The sequence below is a fragment of the Indicator indicator genome, chromosome 3 (assembly GCF_027791375.1).
Source record: "Indicator indicator isolate 239-I01 chromosome 3, UM_Iind_1.1, whole genome shotgun sequence".
Lineage (NCBI taxonomy): Eukaryota > Metazoa > Chordata > Aves > Piciformes > Indicatoridae > Indicator > Indicator indicator.
This window is the reverse complement of record NC_072012.1, coordinates 9,888,122-9,907,220: the sequence shown is the minus strand read 5'-3', so window position 1 is coordinate 9,907,220 and position 19,099 is coordinate 9,888,122. Positions and strand designations below refer to the sequence as shown.

The 19,099-nt window shown below is 42.4% G+C and overlaps 1 protein-coding gene across 2 annotated transcripts in view; it reads left to right on the top strand.

Moving 5' to 3' along the window:
* WNT7B (Wnt family member 7B) overlaps window positions 1-19,099 on the top strand; it is a 114,648-nt gene that overhangs the window by 59,281 nt on the left and 36,268 nt on the right. For both annotated transcript variants that reach the window (XM_054399376.1, XM_054399375.1), the window contains exon 2: window positions 1,589-1,815. In XM_054399376.1, coding sequence (XP_054255351.1) covers window positions 1,589-1,815 — 227 coding nt within the window. The remainder of the gene's footprint in view (window positions 1-1,588; window positions 1,816-19,099) is intronic.

The window sequence follows — 19,099 nt, the reverse complement described above, 5'->3', positions numbered from 1 at the left end:
CACATGAGAAAAAAATGATATTTAAAAACAAGTTCTCTCATAGCTTTAGTTAGTAGTTTTAGTTAAAAAAAAAAGTGTATCATATACATTGTTTTGGTATATATGTATTATGTTTATCAATAAGTTGGTTGTGAGGTCTCCAGCAAGCCAATAATAATTGGGTAGCCAGGGCACCAGAATTGTGTGTCTTGTGCATGTGTGTCAAGCATCAGCTTAAATTTTGAATGCTTGTGTATGTCTCTTTCTTAGGATCCAACTCTGGACTCCTTCAGGATTAGGTTTTCTTAGAAGGATCAATGTCTGAAGCAGCTCCTGCTGAAAGGGAAATAGGTTACCAGACAGGGAAGTATTGCAGGATGCTTGGGCAACTGCTTTGTGCCAGGGAACTAGGCAAAGCCAGGTGGAGGAAGTGGGGCAAGGATAGTAGAGCCTGAGAGTCACCATGAGAACCACTGCATATGCTGAGCTGGGGAGGTGTTGCTGCCAGGGAGCCCTGGCTCTTGCTCTGCTATGAAGAATGGCTGTGCTGTGAAGAATTCCTTCTTTTCTCAGCTGACCCACTGCCAGGGTACCCTAGCAGAAAGTAAGGGGCTGACATGGGTTCTTTCAGCCTCCTTCTGGGAGGAGAACCATGGACTAGGCTGGGATTGCAGAGTCCCCTGTACCCCTGACATCTCCAGGTTGTACAAGACATCTTTCCACTGTCATATACTTTAAAGTTACAGAAGGGCCAGCCCTGCCTCCCATGGAGCTGGTTGAATCCCCATTGCTGGATGTGTTTAAAAGATAGAGAGATATGGTGCTGAGGGATCCCTCTAGTCTGCTCTGGTGAGGCCACATCTGGAATATTGTGTGCAGTTCTGGGCCCCTCAGTTCAAGAAAGACCTCAGAAAACTTCTTGAAAGAGTCCAGCACAGAGCCACAAAGATGATTAAGGGAGTGGAACACCTCCCTTCTGAGGAAAGGCTGAGAGAGGTGTCTCTTTAGCTTGGAGAGGAGACTGAGCACTGAGAGGTGACCTCATTCATGTTTATAAATGTGTGAAGGGTGAGTGTCAGGAGGATGGAGCCAGGCTCTTCTCAGTGATGCCCAATGATAGACCAAAGGGCACTGGGCACAAGCTGGAGCACAGGAGGTTCCACGTGAACATAAGGAAAAACTTTTTCACTGAGTGTGACAGAACCCTGGAGCAGGCTGCCCAGAGAGGTTGTGGAGTCTCCTTCTCTGGAGACATTCAAAACCTGCCTGGATGTGCTTCTGTGTGACCTACTCTAGGTGATCCTGCTCTGTTGATGGGGGTTGGACTAGATGATCTTTTGAGGTCCCTTCCAACTCCTAACGTTCTGTGATTCTGTTTCTTTGTTGTTTCTGGCACAAATCAGATCATGAATTACTGCAAGATTTCCAATCTCTTTTGCCAGACCAGAAAGGTTGGGATAAGTTGGCATAAGGATAGGAACCCAACTTCCAACTTTCTCCTTTTGCCCAGCACCTTGCCAGCAGCACATGGCAAAAAGAAATAAATGTCTTCAATGTGGTTATAACATGTCTTACTGCCTTTTTTTTTTTTCTCTTTTCTTTTCTTCAGAGCTTTGTCATCCGTGGTTGCTTTAGGAGCTAATATCATCTGCAACAAAATCCCAGGCCTGGCCCCTCGGCAGCGAGCGATCTGCCAGAGCCGCCCTGATGCCATCATTGTGATCGGGGAAGGGGCACAAATGGGAATCAATGAGTGCCAGTACCAGTTTCGGTATGGGAGGTGGAACTGCTCTGCACTGGGAGAGAAAACAGTCTTTGGACAAGAGCTTCGAGTAGGTAAGGGTGTCTCTAATACGCTGCTGAAGTGATACACTTGGGCTGGTTGTCTTTTGGATTTCCTACCATGGTCCTGCAAAGGTTTAATAACCCTCTGGTATTTACCTATTGGAGTTCAACAGTGGTGCTCCCAGAACAAGTGGGGTCTGTATGTTTTCACTCATGGAAAAGTAAGTAGCAAGAGGCATGAAATCTCTAGTGATGTCTAGATGAAGTCGTTTGTATCTGTGCAACTTCATACTCAGCAGTGCCCTGGATGCCTGCACAGGCATCCAAGGATGCAGTCATCACATGCCATGAAAAAATATGTCCAACTGGTGTCCTGTTAGAGATTGCCATAACTGTGGTGCATGCTAAAAACAAGGAACAAGCAGCTCCAAAAGAATCCCTCTGCAGCCTTCTCAAATGCTAAGTAGTGGGAAGGTCCCAATTAACTAATGGAAGTGTTGTGCATACAGCGCTGGCTTTCCAATACGTGGCAGTGATACATACCCATGTTAGTGTTGCTGTCTCACTGGAAAGGAAATACTCAAGTGATTTAAGGCAGGAAATCTATTCAAAGGAAATGATACAAGACCTTGGCCTGACAAGGTGTTAATTTGCAGAAGCTAAATTGCTCTCTTTCCATTTTCCCTGTCTGATATTATTCCATAGGGAAGATTATGCATATCTTTTCTGGCCCTGAGATGATTGTTGTTCTCATTCTGCAGATGAGTACCCTTAGCCCATCCCTGAACTTTTCTCTCTCCCCCAAGGGCTGCTCGCTTACCATCTCCCAAATTACCTGCTGCTCAATGGTGGGATAACATTTTGTAGTGTGTGGCTCTCACAAGGGTGCTTAGAGTGATAGCATCCAGCTTCTCAGTGGGGTTGATGCCTGCTCATCTTGTGTCTGGTTCTTCTTTGGGTGACACCCCTTTTTTGAATTCAATGGTTTGGGTGAGTCTTGTGCCTCCAAGGTTGAATGGATTCAGATAGGAGATCTTGTTAAATATGTGTGAAGAAAAGGCATAGAACTTAATCTCATTTGTGTAAAGAGGAAAGAACTTACAGGGTGCTTTGGTTCTTACTGGAGATCAAGGCTAGCTTTCTCTTCCTAACATCCTTTTGAAATGAATGCTAAAATCTGAGGTACACTCAAGTGAATGATGGAATTGAATATTGTTTTTCAAAGAATGTGGAAGTCTGAGAGTCTGGCTGAGGTCTGAGATTTTTAAGGGTGCAGTGTCCCAGCTGTAAAGTGTTGTAGTTGACTAAATCCATTAGCATCAAGGCGACTGACTTAATGCTGACAGAGAATCTGTCATATTCTGTGTACGTTACTGCACATTGAATCACAGAAATGGAGAGGGCTAAAACCTGAGACCCAGTGAATGAAATCAATGTCAAAAGAATAGTCTGAACTTTTTGAGCTTCAGAAAAAAGATTGGTAGAATTTGGCTTTGAAAAGGTGGTGGTCAGGAGTTTGCTCATTGGTGCCTCTTCCCACGCTTGTCCTAATCTATTTCTACTTCTGGCCTAACTTTTGTTTCTCATGAAGAGTGGAAGTGGAAGGCATCAAACATTATCAAGATACCATATACAGGAAGTAATTTAATGTTCAGCTTTTACTTTCAACATTAAATGAACCAGAACAACACCTAGTCACTTGTTGGGACTATTAGAAGCAGAGATCTGGTCCTCCTTGGTTGGTCATATGCTTGTTTACCAGCTTAAGTTGATGCTCAAAATTATGTTGCTGCCAGAAAATAGACAGGTGACAAACATGCCACCATGATTCTTCTTCATGCTATGTTGTCTTGGTCTGCCAAAGCTTTCAGGCATGCAAGAGGCTCTGACTCTTAAGCAAATAAGTCCTCTTAACTTCTGAGAGGTCACTTATGTCCTTGAAGAGGCACACTCTAGAGGGTTGTACCCCAGGTAGTGTCATCATTAAGCTTTCTGGTGAAAAGGTTTTCACCACTTCTGTTCTCCTCTTCAAGCAGAGAATCTTAGGGCACCTCATCAGCTCCATCCTTGCACTCATGAGTGACAATCCTCTTCATCAGAAAGACTCCTTTCATCCTCAGAATCCTTGCAAGTGAATGCAGTTCACATGTCCAAAGAGGATTATGCTTTCATTCTCAATGCTTCTATACAAAATGAGAGCTACAGGGAACAAAATTTGTGTGGCATCAGTCTGGACCTTCGGACCTTCTGTCAGACTACAGAAAGTTTGAAAAAAAACAACAACAAACAACCCAGGTCTTTCAGGCCATATTTGCCAAAATGTTCACCAGATTCTTGACCTTTTCACCTAACCTGGGTGGTTTCTTGCAGCTCTGAAATGACTGATGTGGAATCTGGTGGGTTCTTTTATGGCTTAACCCAAACACAGATGAAAATTGGCAGTTGCAGCTGAGTTCTGCCTTGACATTTGTTGGGTGTGAAACCACACGAACTCTAACGGATGGAGAAGGTTTACATGACCCCTGCCAGCTCAGCCAGATGAGTTCCATGAAGGTCCATAAAAGAGCCCAGAATCCACATGTCTTTGTTTTATTAGTGGAGTAGCACCCAGAGATGATGTGGTCAGTGTCTAGGAAAAGGATAGGGTTTAGGAAGTGGTGTTATTACACTAGTAAGGGGGGAAAAAAAGCTTTTAAAAGGACAAAGCTTAAAAATCCCCACACTTAAGGTTACAAAATACTTGGAAGCACAAATATCCACATGTGTAGGAAAACACATCTGTATCTGGCATAGAGAAACATGAAACCAGAACTTTTTTTCTGCCCAAACAGATTGAAGAAAGGATCAAAACAAATCAAGTTTTTCATTTCACCCCAAAGGAAAATTCATCTTGCTCATGGCAAGTTACTCAGGTCATAGGATGGAGAGGGTGAGAAAGCTCTGACTGCATAATATCAATTGCTTTCTGTCTGTATGGAAAACAGGAAACCTACTCTTTAGCCACTGGACACAGGCTCCACCACTAGCACTGACAAGTGTAGATTTATGGTTGTTCTAATTTACATCTTTATGCAACAGTTCCCCCTTAAAATTCAAAGCAAACCCCCAAACTTAACCAACAGATTTGCCCAGAAGGCAAATTGCATCCTAGGCTGCATCAAGAGGAATGTGGCCAACAGCTCAAGAGAGGTGATTCTGCCTCTTTACTCTGCTCTTGAGAGATTCCACCTTGAATACTTTGTCCAGTTTTGGTGTCCTCATCATAAGAACACAGAGCAAGTCCAGCAGAGGGCCACAAAGACGATCCAAGGGCTGGAACACCTCTGCTATGAGGATGGGATAGGCTGAGGGAGCTGACCCAATAGCTTCCAATACCCGAAGGGATCCTACAGGAAGGCTGGAGAGGGACTTTTCCTAAGGGTGTCTAGTGATAGGACAAGGGGGAATGGTTTGAAGCTGAGGGAGAGTAGGTTTAGACTGGATCTTAGGAAGAAGTTCTTCTGTATGAGGGTGGTGAGACTCTGGCTGCCTAGGGAGGATGTGGATGTCTCCTTCCTTGGGGGATGTTCAAGGCCAGGTTGGATGAGGCCTTGAGTCTAGTTGTGAGACATCCCTGCCATGGGCAGTTGGAGTAGATGATCTCAAAGGTCTCTTCCAGTCTACGATTCTGTGACCATGAGGTCTCTCCAACAGCTGTGTGTTCACTGCTAACACTACCTCTTATGCTTCAGGTATGCTTGTCTTTCAACCACAACCAAGCAGCAGGCAAAAGGCATGAGACAGGGGCAAAAGTCCACTTTTGTGATTTCTGGGAATCCTACTGTGCCAGGGAAATCCCCAGTAAGTTAGCTAAGCTGGGTGGTTGCTGAGCTACCTTTTCCAAGAGGAACTTCAAAGAATGAGGGCTGGACCACCTATAGAATACATGGGAATCTGTGTAAAAACCAGACTGCTAAATCCAGGACAGAAATGAGGTGTTTCAAAAAATATAGCTGTCAAGATAACAAAAGCAGTCTGCAGACATCTGCCTTGTCAGACTTGTGTTAAATAATGATGATGTGGTGGTGTTCATTCGGCCATATCACTGATACAATGATCTGGCAAATCATTGAACTGGACACTTGACAGGGAAGAACAATACACAGGCAAAAAAACAAGGAAGTTCTGAAGCTTTTTTTGACAAAACTCTGATCTTTTTTTATTGATCTGTAGATTTCTGGCATGTTGAAAGGATGCATCTTAAGTGAGACTGAAGTCCTGTTTATTCTGGGTGGTTTAGGAGAAGAGCAACATAGAATCATAGAATGGTCTGGGTTGGAAGGGACCTCTAAAGGTCATTTAGTTCAACCCCCTCTGCAGTAAGTAGGGGCATCCTCAACTAGATCAGACTGCCCAGAGCCCTGTTGAGCTTCACCTTGAACATCTCCATGGATGGGACCTCAACTACCTCCCTGTGCAACCTGTTCCAGTGTTCTACTACCCTCACGGTAAAGAATTTGTTCCTAACACCCAATCTAAATCTACTCTTCTCTAGTTTGAAGCCATTTCCCCTCCTCCTATCACTAGAGACCTTTATAAACAGTCTCTCTCCATCCTTGTGGGCCCCCTTCTTGAGAAGCTTCTTGTGACCATGCATTTACCTACGTTTTGGTCCAGTCTCCAGACAGAAAGGGGGAGGGATGGGAGAGAAACTACAGTTTTAAAGGCTAACAGAATCTGTGCATGGATTTTATTAACTCACAGGTGAAGAAAATGACTTTACACATAATTTTGAGAAATCCAGAAAATACAGAAAGTTGAATGTCAGGGTTATATCCAAGCATGCACACATGCACTCAAATGGCTTAAAAAGGCAGCATAATTTCAAATAGAAGATTAAGAAAGGGAGGAAGATGTCTTCTGAAGGAAAGAGATTTAAAAAAAAAATAAAAAAAGATTCTTTCTGTATTTATACTGGAAACAGGTAACTAAGTCCACACTGGATCCCAGTGTTTCAGCTGCAGGCCTAAGAGAACAAGGGAATTGGGCATGAAAGAGATGCAAGTGATGGCATCATGGAGAAATGGTTGGCATCTCATCATACATGCTGAGGGGATGTCAGTCAATAAATTATTCTTGGTCCAGGCCATATATAGGATTAATGAAATTTGGATTGAGGCTCACATACAAATCCAGTCATTTTTATTCTGGGCTACGATGGTGGTTTACCCGAGATGCCAACTGTTCATAAAAACCCCCTACCAAAAATGGGAGGAGCAGAGGGGGCTCATTATTCTCCAAAAATGGACATTTGGATAGGAGCAGAGACATGAATCCAGCACAGTAGTGTCTAGCACGGTACAAGTTGGCCAACTTGGGAAGCTTGACTTGCAGTATGAGCAGAAAAATTGCAGCACATGAAGACAGGCAGCATTCTTGGGAATGCTTTACAACCATACTTGTGCTCTAATGCTATCAGCAAATCAATAAAGGGAACCATAAATGAATCCAGATTGTTTGCCTAAAGTACATTTCTATCTTCTTGCCTTTCCTTCCCTCCTGCCATTTCTTTCTCTGCTTCTCTTCTTTTCCCATTTTCTTTTTTCCCCCCCCTTTTTTTCTGATCAATCTATGTTGTTACTCCATATATTTATTAATGCTTAGTAATATTCAATCAAATCTCACACCAGCTCCGTGTTTATTATTGCGACATCTGGGAAAATCTATCTTTACCCACTTGTGTTATAGCCAATAAAAACAACATGGGGGGAAGGAAAGGGAGCATACAGCTGGAAACGATTTGGAGGGGGGGGAAATGGGTTGGAATTGAATTATTTTAAATGCCCTACAGAGCAGGGTGCATGCTTCACCCACAGAAAGGCAGTAATCATCTCTGTCATAGCAGTAGGTGCGATGATTGATTCAGGCATTTGTCAGTTATTGTGAACCTCAGTTGCACAGTGCCTTTTGGACCCAATGTGGGAAAATGTGGGGTTTTTTTTGTTGGGTTTTTTTTTGTTTGTTTTGTTTTGTTTGTTTTTGTTGTTGTTGCTGTCATATAGCCTGGTCCCAGAAAACAAAGTCCTTTGAGTGTTTGAGCAATCGATCAGAAAGAAACTTGTTTGCAGTAATTTGAATTGGACGCCTGCCTTGGTGCTAGGATGTGGCAAAACAAATTTCCTGCATGAGAGGTGGCTTCCCAGGAGGTGGTATGAGCTTCCTAGTGCAGGAGGTTGTCTGGGCTGCCAGGAGAGAGGTGCACAGGATGCATTCAATCAGAATATATCTGTATTAGGACCAGTACAAACCAGGTCTTAATTACTCATGCAGCTACCTTGGAGTGACTGCCACAATCTGTTTTACAGAATGAGATGTGGAGCCATTGCATCTGCAAGGGTGTTTTAGTGAAAGTAGGAGATGCTATAAATACCATGGCAAATTTAATGAGCTGTGGCTTATGCAATTTTAATTTTTATTAGAAGCACAGTGGTGTGTTAAAAGATGTATCATTCTTGGTTGTTGAGAGAGTTTTCTCACTAGCAGGCTGAATTAAAAAATCAAAACGAGGCATGCCTAGGGAACTGCCACCCATACCACCTGGGTATCTGAGGGGCAGTTGGAATAGAGGTGAAAAAAAAAAAATCCAGAATCTGAGGATGTCCTCAGTGTGCTCATTTTGCAGAAAAGATCTATTATGCTGCAAACATTCATTTCAATGCCTTGTCTTAATGCCCTCCCCCCCTATTTCTTTTCACAAATAACATGTTGCTGGAAGGAGAAACAAAAATATCCTTTATCTTAAGGACACAGGGTATATTTGTTCCAGCTTATGAATCATAGAATCACAACATGGTAGGGGTTGGAAGGGACCTCCAAAGATCATTGAGTCTAACCCCTCTGCCAAAGCAGGATCACCTAGGGCAGGCCCCACAGGAACACGTCCTGGTTGGCTTTGAATGTCTCCAGAGGAGATTCCACAACCTCTCTGGACAGCCTGTTTCAGTGCTCCATCACCCTCTGAGTAAAGAATTTTCTCCTCATGTTGAGGTAGAACTTCTTGTGTTCTAGCTTATATCCATTGTGCCCTGTCCTATTACCAGGTGCCACTTTAAAGAGCCTGGCTCCTTCCTCTTGACACCCACCCTTCAGATATTTATAGACATTAGTAAGATTCCCTCTCAGCCTTCTCTTCTCCAGACCAAACAGTCCCAGTTCTCTCAGTCTTTCTTCACAGGAGAGATATTCAAGTCCTGCAATCATTGTAGCTCTTTGTTGAACCCTCTTCAGTAGATCCCTGTCTTTCTTGAATTGAGGAGCCCCAAACCATACACAATATTCCAGGTGTAGTCTCACCAGGGCAGAGTAGAGGGGGAGGAGAACCTCCCTAAACCTGCTGGACCCACTTTTACTACTGCACCCCAGGATACCATTGGCATTCTTGGCCAATGAGATGTGTATTATTGCAGAAGGAATTCAGTTCTATCAGTGACTCTCCCACAAGCTGCCTTACAAAGATAGAAATGTCAGGTTGGAACAAAGCTGGGCTATGCCACCTAAGGATCCATGGCAGGGAGGTTGGAACTGGATGATCCTTGTGGTCCCTTCCAACCCTGATTGATTCTATGATGCTACGATTGTATTAGTTAGCCTACAGGCAGTAAGGCAAGTACTGTAAGGCACCTATGCTGCCTTATGAGGACAGCTTTTTTTTTTTTTTCAGTGCAATTCAGCTTGATGGAAAGCTCAACAGTGGCAGGGGAAAAAAAAAAAGCTGTGATAATCTAATAGTTAAAAGGCAGAGCAAGTGGGAGAGCTATTTCAGTTTGCATTATCATCCTTGGAGGAAATGAAGGAGTTGATTCAAACAGCTCATACTTTCTGACTGGAGGAGTCTGGATAAGGTTTTTACTATCACAAGTAGCAAGGCATGACAGTAACCCACACCAGAACAAGAAAATAAACTTCTCAGCTGGTGGTATCTGAGCTTGGGAAGGACTGGTAAAAAAGTTATGAAACAACTACTGTGCTAAGAATTTATGTTATTTTGACTGAGCAGAAAGCCTGTTGTGAGAGTGGTAGGTTCAGACTCTTCTTCATTTCAGTAGGTTTCTGTCTCTTGAAGGTTTTTAGAGAGATAAAAATATCTTTCTCTTCTAAGCAAACCCTGTTGTACTAAAGAAGCATCCTGTTTTGAGAGGATAGAGGCTGCCCAGCTTAGTGAATCAATTTGAAAATTTGTGGGGGATAGTTTCTCGATTATTTAAAAAATTTCTTAGGTGTCAGAGCCTCACAAACATCCAGGGAGCCTTTAGTGGTGTTTTCAAAACACACTGGAAATCGCAGATCAAAGGATAAACATGAATCACAGAATCACTGTGATTGAAAAAGTCCTTTAAGACTTTAAGTCTTAAAGTCTTTTAAGTCCAACCATTATCTAGCTCTATCAGGGTGACTACTACACCATATCCTTGAGCATCTTATCTTTTAAAATACATCCAGGGATGGTGATTCAGCCACTTCCCTAGGCAGCCTGTCCCAGTCTTTTGGTACAGAAATTTTCCCTAATACTCAACATAAACTTCCCCTGGTGTAACTTGATGCCATTTCCTCTTGTCCTATCAGTTGCGACTTGTGGGAAGAGACCAACACCCACTTCTGTCGCTTTCAGGTAGTTGTAGAGAGCAGCAAGGTCTCCTTTCAGGCTCCATTTCTTCAGACTAAACAGCCCCAGGTCCCTTGGTAAATTATCAGCTGACAGTAATAACTTTTGTTGGACTTTACTGAAAAAAAAAAAAAAAAGTAATTTTGCTACATTAATTTTGTAATCTTTACCTCTTTTTCTCTGCCTCCATGTAAAAGAAATGCCTCCCCTATATAAGCTGTAGCAACTTTCCAACCATGCATATATAAATCCTTATATTTCCCAAGTTATATTCTTTGGGCTTCTTTTTGTAAGGTACTGCTGTCTAGTTCAAGCATAGCTAAATTGTGTTATGTTTTACATCAAGGGTCATGAGACTGAAAAAAAGAGAGTTCTCTTAAATGAAAACATGAGTGTTGTCACTTAAATATTTACCTCTTTGGCCACAGGCTTGCTTTGAAAGGCAGACATCCTTATTCTAAAGGTGGTGCTAATACAGGACCACAGAATTATAGAATGGTCTGGGTTGGAAGGGACCTCTAAAGATCATCTAGTCCAACCCCCTCTTCAGTCAGCAGGGACATCCTCAACTAGATCAGGCTGCCCAGAGCCCTGTTGAGCTTCACCCTGAATATCTCCAAGGATGGGGCCCCAACCACCTCCCTGTGCAATCTGTTCCAGTGTTCCACCACCCTCATGATAAAGAACTTCCTCCTAATGCCCAGCCTAAATCTACTCTTTAGCTTCAAACCATCACCCCTTAACTTCTCACTACAGATGCTGCCCTGACTGAAATTTGGAATTTCCATCCTGAGGGGAGTGCTAACTGTTAAAATTCTTCTTCATCTGATTTTCACATACAGATAGGAAGATTTTCTTGGAATAGGTGTTTTTAATGTAGGCATTTTCAAACTAAATAACACTGATGTACCTGACTCTGAACAACTCCATTTCACTGCACTTGATTTCAAATTAGTGAAGTGTGTTGGTGCAGGCTGATGCAGGGACCTGTAACTAGGGAGACTCAAGCCTGTCTCATGAGCTCTGCTCTCATGTGCTTCTGTGTGTATTCCAAGCTGTATGCTTCCACAGTCCACCACACAGCTTGATAGGAGACATCATGCAGCATGACACACTGATTTTTTTTTTTTTTTTGTGACCTTGAACCTCAGATCTCTCAAGAAACTATGGACAGATGTGGGGATCCAGTTCAATACTTTGTGCTTCACAACTAAACAGACTTGTTGTTTTTTGTTAAAAAAATTACTCCGTTTAAGTGTTGGTATGGAAAAGAAACTTTTTATTTTTATTTTATATTTTTTTTAGAGGTCTGGGTACTTGTGGGTTTTGGCATTCTGCAATTATCCTAATAAATATATAATTAGCTGTAGTGGAAAAGGATACTCTTATATATAATGTGGCATTTGCAGGGAAGAGTCTGTAATGAGCTCTGATCATCTCCTGCTCAGCACTGACTGGAACAAAAAAAATCCTCATTTTCTATTGCTTTCCACTTTGTCTTTAGCTACACAGGATAAAATTTTCCATGTTGCTTTACTGGTCTGCCTTGGGATGAGTGAGTCAGAGATCCTGTGGAAAAGATAGTATGCAAATTCTAGGCTATTATTTAATTGGATACTGTACCATAATTTGGACACAACGAGGCTAACTTTGCATAGCAACATTTAGTTGGGCATTTCCTCACTTGGAATGTAAGTGCTTGGAACTTTCAAGTTCCTTTAATGTCATTTTATTTTCATGTCACTTTGTAATGAAATTTCTGGCTACAAATGATCCATAGCTTGCTGACTGAATTGGTTACTATCAGTGCCCCAGTCCTATTGGCCAATGGCTTACAACATATTGCATGCTTTAAACAGGAACATTTAAAGCTAAGTGAAGCTGTGTTGGGCTTAATCCAAAATGACAGGGACCAAATTCTGGCCCTGTTGCAGTCAGTAGAAATTTTGCCACTGCTTTCACTCGAGCCAAGGTTTTATAGACAGTAAAAAGGCTTCTGGCTATTGAGTGCATGCAGAAGTTCAAACTGAGGCTGAACTTGATAGCAGGGACTGGGATAAAACCTGATTAGTTAAATGGAAATCAACTATAAAACATTTGGGTTTTTAAGTGCAGAGCAACTTTGCAAGCAGGTAGGTGCTGCCAAGTCTTGCCAGGGCAAGGAAAGATTTTTATGTGAGGTGATAGGTAGCTCGAGGTAGCTGCTAACCTGCTGGTAGGCAATCCTGTAATAACTTGGGGTTCTAATGACTTTGGAGATTCCTTGAGCTTTACTACTGTGGTTAACTATGTTGTCAAAATCCCTTCCCTAGAATTACAGATGATAGGTTTGGTCATCTAGATCAACCTCTACATCAAGCAGGACAGGCTAAACATAACATTAGACTTCAGAGTTACATGCGTAGCAGCATCCCTCCCATTCCTCCTCTGTTCTTTGGGAGACTTTGTTTGGTAAACCATCTGTTTCTAAATTGAAAAGCTTGACATGCAGGGAGAGGCATTTACAAACACTAGGAAAAACACAGCAGTTGTTGATCTTGTACATTTTGGTTTGCAAACAAATGTTTTAGTGTTTAGGTTTAGCTTCCCGATCCATGCAGCTCGCTGTCTTGCCTCCAGCCAGGAGCAATTTATTTTTCTAATGAAGTGGCTGGGGTATTCCAAAATATTATGTTTGACAAATATCTTATTTTCTAATTGACAAAATTTCCTTCCTGTTGTGCGTGACTTTTTAGCAGTGGATTAAATTACCCGTGACTGCAGCTGATTTAGCGCTGACATATTCTATGTCCCTAACTGTGAAGTGTTATTGTTACTGATGGAAGAATCAAATGAAAATGAAAGAAATAAAGCAAACAAGAACGAGGACTATGTCATCTAGTACATGGAGGCTTGCAAAAATGAATCTGGAGTGGTAGTGCTGAGGTAGATGATCTCTCAGTATTCAGACTGGACAAGAACTTTAGTCATGCTGTTTACCCAATATGTGCTTAACTTGAAACCCTTTAAGTCCTATTTCAAAGTGAAAGATGTCATGGAAGTGTTTAACTTTAAATGCATGTCCAAGAGGTTTGCAGAATACAGAAGTCATAGCGAAAGCCAGGATGCAAGATTGAGCTGTTGATGGGCCCTTCAGCTAGTAAAAATTCTCTCACCTATCTGTTTGATCCTATTTGGCCTTAGGATTGAAATGGGTCTAGGAGACAGCTTTTAGCCACAGGTATAGTCTGTTGCTATCCATAACGCTCTTTCCACTGCGGAGGTTCAACCTCTGATTTCTGGGGCAGTGAAAGAAAGATGATTCCTAGGATTTCTTCCCTGGAAGGGTTATCAAGGCCTGGAACAGATTGACCAGGGAAGTGGGGGAGTCTCCATTCCTAGAAGGAATGAAAAGCCTTGGAGAGGTGGTGCTGAGGAACACGGTTTAGTGGTGACCTGACAGTACTGTGTTAGCAGTTGGACTTGATCTTAAAGGTCTCTTCCATCAAAAACAATTCTATGATTTAACCAATCTTGATGTAAAAAGGGGGCTCAGAAGGCTGAGAAGTCTTTAGATAGACTTCTGTCACTCCAGAGAGTTCACTGGTGCACTGGGAGAAGACACTTCTGTCTCTGGACAGAGGTTCAACAGACATGGACTGAAGTGCTGTAGACTGGAAAGATCTATTGCAGTTGCTTATCATGGGTTTAGCCAATTGAATCTGCAGATGAGTATACAATACCATGCTGACATCATGCCAGCTTCAAAATGAAAATGCTGGCTGGAGCAAAGTATCATGGGGCTTGTAGTTCATATTGTATCATGAGAAACTTCTTGTTTCCTCCTTGCTGCTTCTGGTTTTGAGGAGTTGTTCTTTTCCATTGGGCTGGCTGCAGGCTTGAGGGGTGGGTGGGGTCCTCTTATAGCTGGCTGCCCCTGCTTCTTCTGCTTTTGCTGTGCTTTTCTGTGAAACAGGCTAAGTTATAATTGTACATTGTATCATCTCATTAAACTTCTCTCAACCCAGGGCTTTTTTGTGCTACTTTCCCTCCCAGTCTGTGCGTGGGCTTGCTTGTTAGAGCAGACTGTGTTAAACCAGGACATTGCTAAAACAAAATAGAGTTTACTCAGGGATCATGATTTTTTTTTTTTTTTTTTTTTTTAACCTAGTCACTCATTTCTTCATGACAACATGAAAACTTGTTTTCTGACTCGGGAAACCCATCTTGTTCAGAAGAGGCCTCCACACAAAGTGCCATCTGAGGTGGACTTTGCAGTTTCTGAGGGAAATAGCACAAGAAGCAGCAGTGGTTTCTGCCTCTGTTGCTGAACTGAAGGGCTTCAGACAACAAAGGCAGAAAAATGGAGAGCCCCTTCCTCGCTTCTTTTCTTTGGCCCAGTTTCATACCACATAGCTCCAGGCATTTGCATAAGATGTCTAATATAGGAACTTCAACAGCCTGTATTCCTTGTATGGTCAAAGAAGAGAGAGAAGAACTTCCAGAGGGTGATTTGGATCTTAAGTTGGCTGCACGACTGTCCTTGTTGACTATCCTGGAGCTTAGACTCACTAATTAGGTATCTAGCTTGTTAGTGCCTAGTTTTGGTCTCTGAAATATTTCATCCTCTCCATGTATGTTTCACAGGGGACAGTGTGGTCCTCTCATAAAGTCATACTTGCTTGCCCCACATAGCAGACAGAGAAACTATCTTTGTTGAAAGTTGTAGCCTTTTTTGCTACTCACTCACCAGTAGTACCTGCAAAAGTTGTCTTAGCTGATGACTTTCAGACAGATATAGGGGAAAAAAATAGAAAAGAAAAATGCTGCAACCACAGGCATAACTCTACCACTGCTATTTGGAAATTTAAGAACAAATGGGAGTCCAAAATTACCACCAGATGGTGCACCTATTTAGCAAGTGACAGAGACATGTTCCACAAGAAAGGGTAGCCACAGCCTCCAGCAACCCATCAAGTTGCTTCTCCTGCTGTTTATTCTCAGCTGTGATATAAATTGAATGTGTTTGAAATAGGGAGCTGCCAGTTATACTATTCTGTTACAGTTAATATGGAGTATGTTTTCAATCTCTGTGATGGAAGCCTTTCAGCTGCTTGGCTAGGGACATGAGGAATTGGGAAAGAATATAGCACATCTATGAATGCATGTAAAGGGAGAAGGAAAGAAAAAGAGATGGGCCAGGAGCAGGAAAAAACGGTAGCAGCAAATAGCAAAGAGCAGGCTTCAAAATCAGAAGTGGTCAGCAGAGAACATCTGTGCATTGCTGTTTCATCAAGTTCTGGCTATCAGTGGTAGGTAGCTGTGAGAACTTTGAGGTCAGGGAGTTTCTGAAGGACAGCCTTGATGCCAGTGTTTTGGGAAACTGCCCATGTCAGTATCCCAGGTGAAAACATGGGAGATTGGGTTAACTGCATAGCAAAAGCAGTGAACTTTCCTTAACACTGAGGCAGTTTTTATTTTCTAACTGCTTCACATTTGCAAGCGCTTGTGGTACTCCATACTCAGCCAAAGATCAGCACAAGTCAATAAGCATGTGTTTTCTGCCATATTTCTCACAGTCACAGGATCAGAGAATAGATCTGGTTGGAAGAGACCTCAAAGATCATCCAGTCCAACCCTTGACCAAGAACTGAAGGGTCAACACTAGACCTTGTCCCCGAGCACCAGGGCCACATGCTGCTTGAACACCCCTAGGGATGGTGACTCCACCACTGCCCCGGGCAGACCATTCCAATGTCTGAGAACCCTTTCAGTGAAGAAGTATTTCCTAATGCCCAGTCCAAACTCCCTTGGCACAGCTTGAAACCATTTCTTCTAGTCCTCCTCCTTGCCACCAAGGAGAAGAAGCTGGCCTCCTTCTCACTCCAGCCTCTTTCAGGTAGTTGTAGAGAATGATGAGGTCTCTTCTGAGCCTCCTCTTCTCCAAACTGAACAACCCCAGCTCTCTCAGAGCTCCTCATAGGCCATGTGCTCCAGGCCCTTCACCAGCCTCATTGTCCTTCTCTGGACACACTCCAGCTTCCTCCAGCACACTCCAATGTGCTTCGTGTAGTGAGACACCCCAGTGTCACAAGACCACATGATTCTTCCAACTCTGTTGTAAATACATCATCATGTGTGTGATACAAGCAGGTTGCTCTTCCTATTCTACTCTATGTCATGCTTTAAAGAAAGTTCTAAACTAATATGTAGATTCCTGGCAATCTTCTTTCATGAATATTACAAAATCAATGAAGAAGAAAATATTGTGAGTCTCTCATTCCTTTGCATATAAAGCTTTTACTGCTCTCTGTTTTTCTAGTATGTTCTAAGAGATGCCATAAACAGAATTCAATATATTGTTAGAGAATGATTAATTAGAAAGGTTGTTCTTCTAATTAATTGCAACTTGACCAGTAGTGTCTAACCTATACTTTAACCTGAGAAGAACTCATTCAGAATGGATAAAATAACCTTTTATTCTCTCTGTCCAAGCTGAGAGGAAGGCAGCACCACAAGCAGTGCTATTCCATTCCCTTCCTATAATTTTTCCTCATACCCTGTGGTTCCTAGTTCAAAGTGGGAAATGCCAGTTTAAGGTTAAAGCATAGACCAGGAGATAATGGACTTGGACTCTGTTCCCAGCTGTGCCATATATTTTTCTTGTCACCTTGGTCAAGTCACTTCATAGAATAGAATCACAGAATCATTTCAGTTGGAAAAGACCTCTTAAGATCATCAAGTCCAACCATCAACCCAACACCACCATGTCCCCTAAACCATGTCTTGAAGTGACACATCTACCTATTTTTGAACACTTCTACAGAAGTTGACTCCACCACCTCCCTGGGACATCTGTTCCAACGCCTGGTGACACTTTGTACCTTGCTGTCTGGAGTCTAAAGATGACTAATCTCAGAGGGGAATTGAAAAGCTTAATTAATGTAGACTAACCCTCAGTTAAAATTTGTGAAGTACTCTGGGTTCTTAAAAAAAAAATGGTTGCTGTTAGTTTTCTCATCCAAACACGAAGCAAAGGACAAATGTCATGAAGGGATTTGGGCTTCTAGAAATTGAGTCCAGGGCTGAAAGAAAACCATGCAGAAAAATCTCTAGTGGAATAGGCCTGGAAAGATTATTGGCTTAGTTTGCATAAGGAAGAAGTTTGGAAACCTTAGGCAGTTGTCCCCACAGAGCCTAAAGACAAATTTCACAAAGAGAAAAGACCTACACGTTGAGTACTTACGTATAACATAAAAGAAAGAAAATAAAGCCCACAGGGAGAGTAACTGCTGGTTACTTACTGTATGTCTGCTGTGATTCTTCAAGTAAATCTTCCTGTCCAAGACCTCCTTTTTCTAGTTACTGGTGCACAGTGACATTCTGACACCAGGGATGGGGCTTGAACAATTTCCCCCTCCCTGCATTTCTTTTTCTCCTTGCTGTCTTCCATTTTCTTTTACTTGGGCAGCCCAGTAATGCTGAAACTAAGTTCCCTTCCCTTTTGTTTGCTTTTCCCTTGTCCATTGATCAACCATGTTGCTTTAATACAGTCACTGTAGTATTAACTACAGTATAAACAGAAGCTCTTAGCAGGAGAGTTAGCTGGGAATTCCCTGCCCTGTTACACAACCAAAGTTTCTGCAGCACGACTTTTTTGTTTGTTTTCAGGGATTAGTGGCAATATTCCACATACTGCTGACATAATGAGGCATAAGCTTCACTCAAAGACAGCAAGACAGTGACTTTTAGGGGACCCTGGGCTACTGTGCTGCTAGGGGTGGGCATGGAAAGTTTGAAAGATGTCAGACTACCTTCAGCTCCGACTGGCAGTAAGATTACCTTTGGGTTTTCTCGCAGCATGAAGTATTTCTGTGAATACTGTGTCCTGCTGGAAGTGAAATTCCCAGTGTCTGCATGGAGTGTCTCATCCAGCAGCATGTGCATGCTGTCAGTTTGTGTTTGCCAGAGGAACATGACATCATGTGATAGATAAAAACACTACTTGGTGCCACACAGCCTAATCCAAGACTTTTCACGTGAAACATTTGTTTTGTTTTGGTTTTAAGACTTTTGCATTGCTAACTGGTCTGTTTCAATTAAAGCTCAACCTGAACCACAAAAGATAGATTTGAACTTTCCCAGAGTTCAGTGGTGTTCAGATCTGGCTTTTGGTTTGGCCCATCACAAAGACAGGGGTCAGCTTCAAAGCTCAGATTTGGAAACAGGCTGCTGCAAAGTGGGGGGCTGAAAAGATTGAATGAGAGCCATATCTCATTTTCATGGTGCATTCGCAATAGAGACACTTGGTAGTGTTTTTTTTTTTTTAAGAGTACTTTTATGTAAGCAGCATCTCAAAGCCTGGTGTCAATAACAATCTGTCTCTTTAAATACTCTTGTATTTATACTGCAGAAAGGGACTCCTCTCTCCTTTCCTGCTCACAAAGCCTGCATCCTTGTCTGAAACTGAAGTACTTTACCTACAGATTTTCCTTCTGATATTTGTTTAAAATTCATCCTTCAGTTTCAGGGTATTGCACTTAAAAACAATGGAAGCTTTTTGTGGGCTAGGAATCTGATCTTTTCATCCTCATAACATTTAGGTTTTTCAGCTGAAAGGGCAGCTAACTGACAGGGCTGGCATCTGCCCATTTGTCAAGCTCTTGCAGGTGTGGAGCAGCAATTTAGGGTGAGTACTTGCTCAGTACTTGGCAA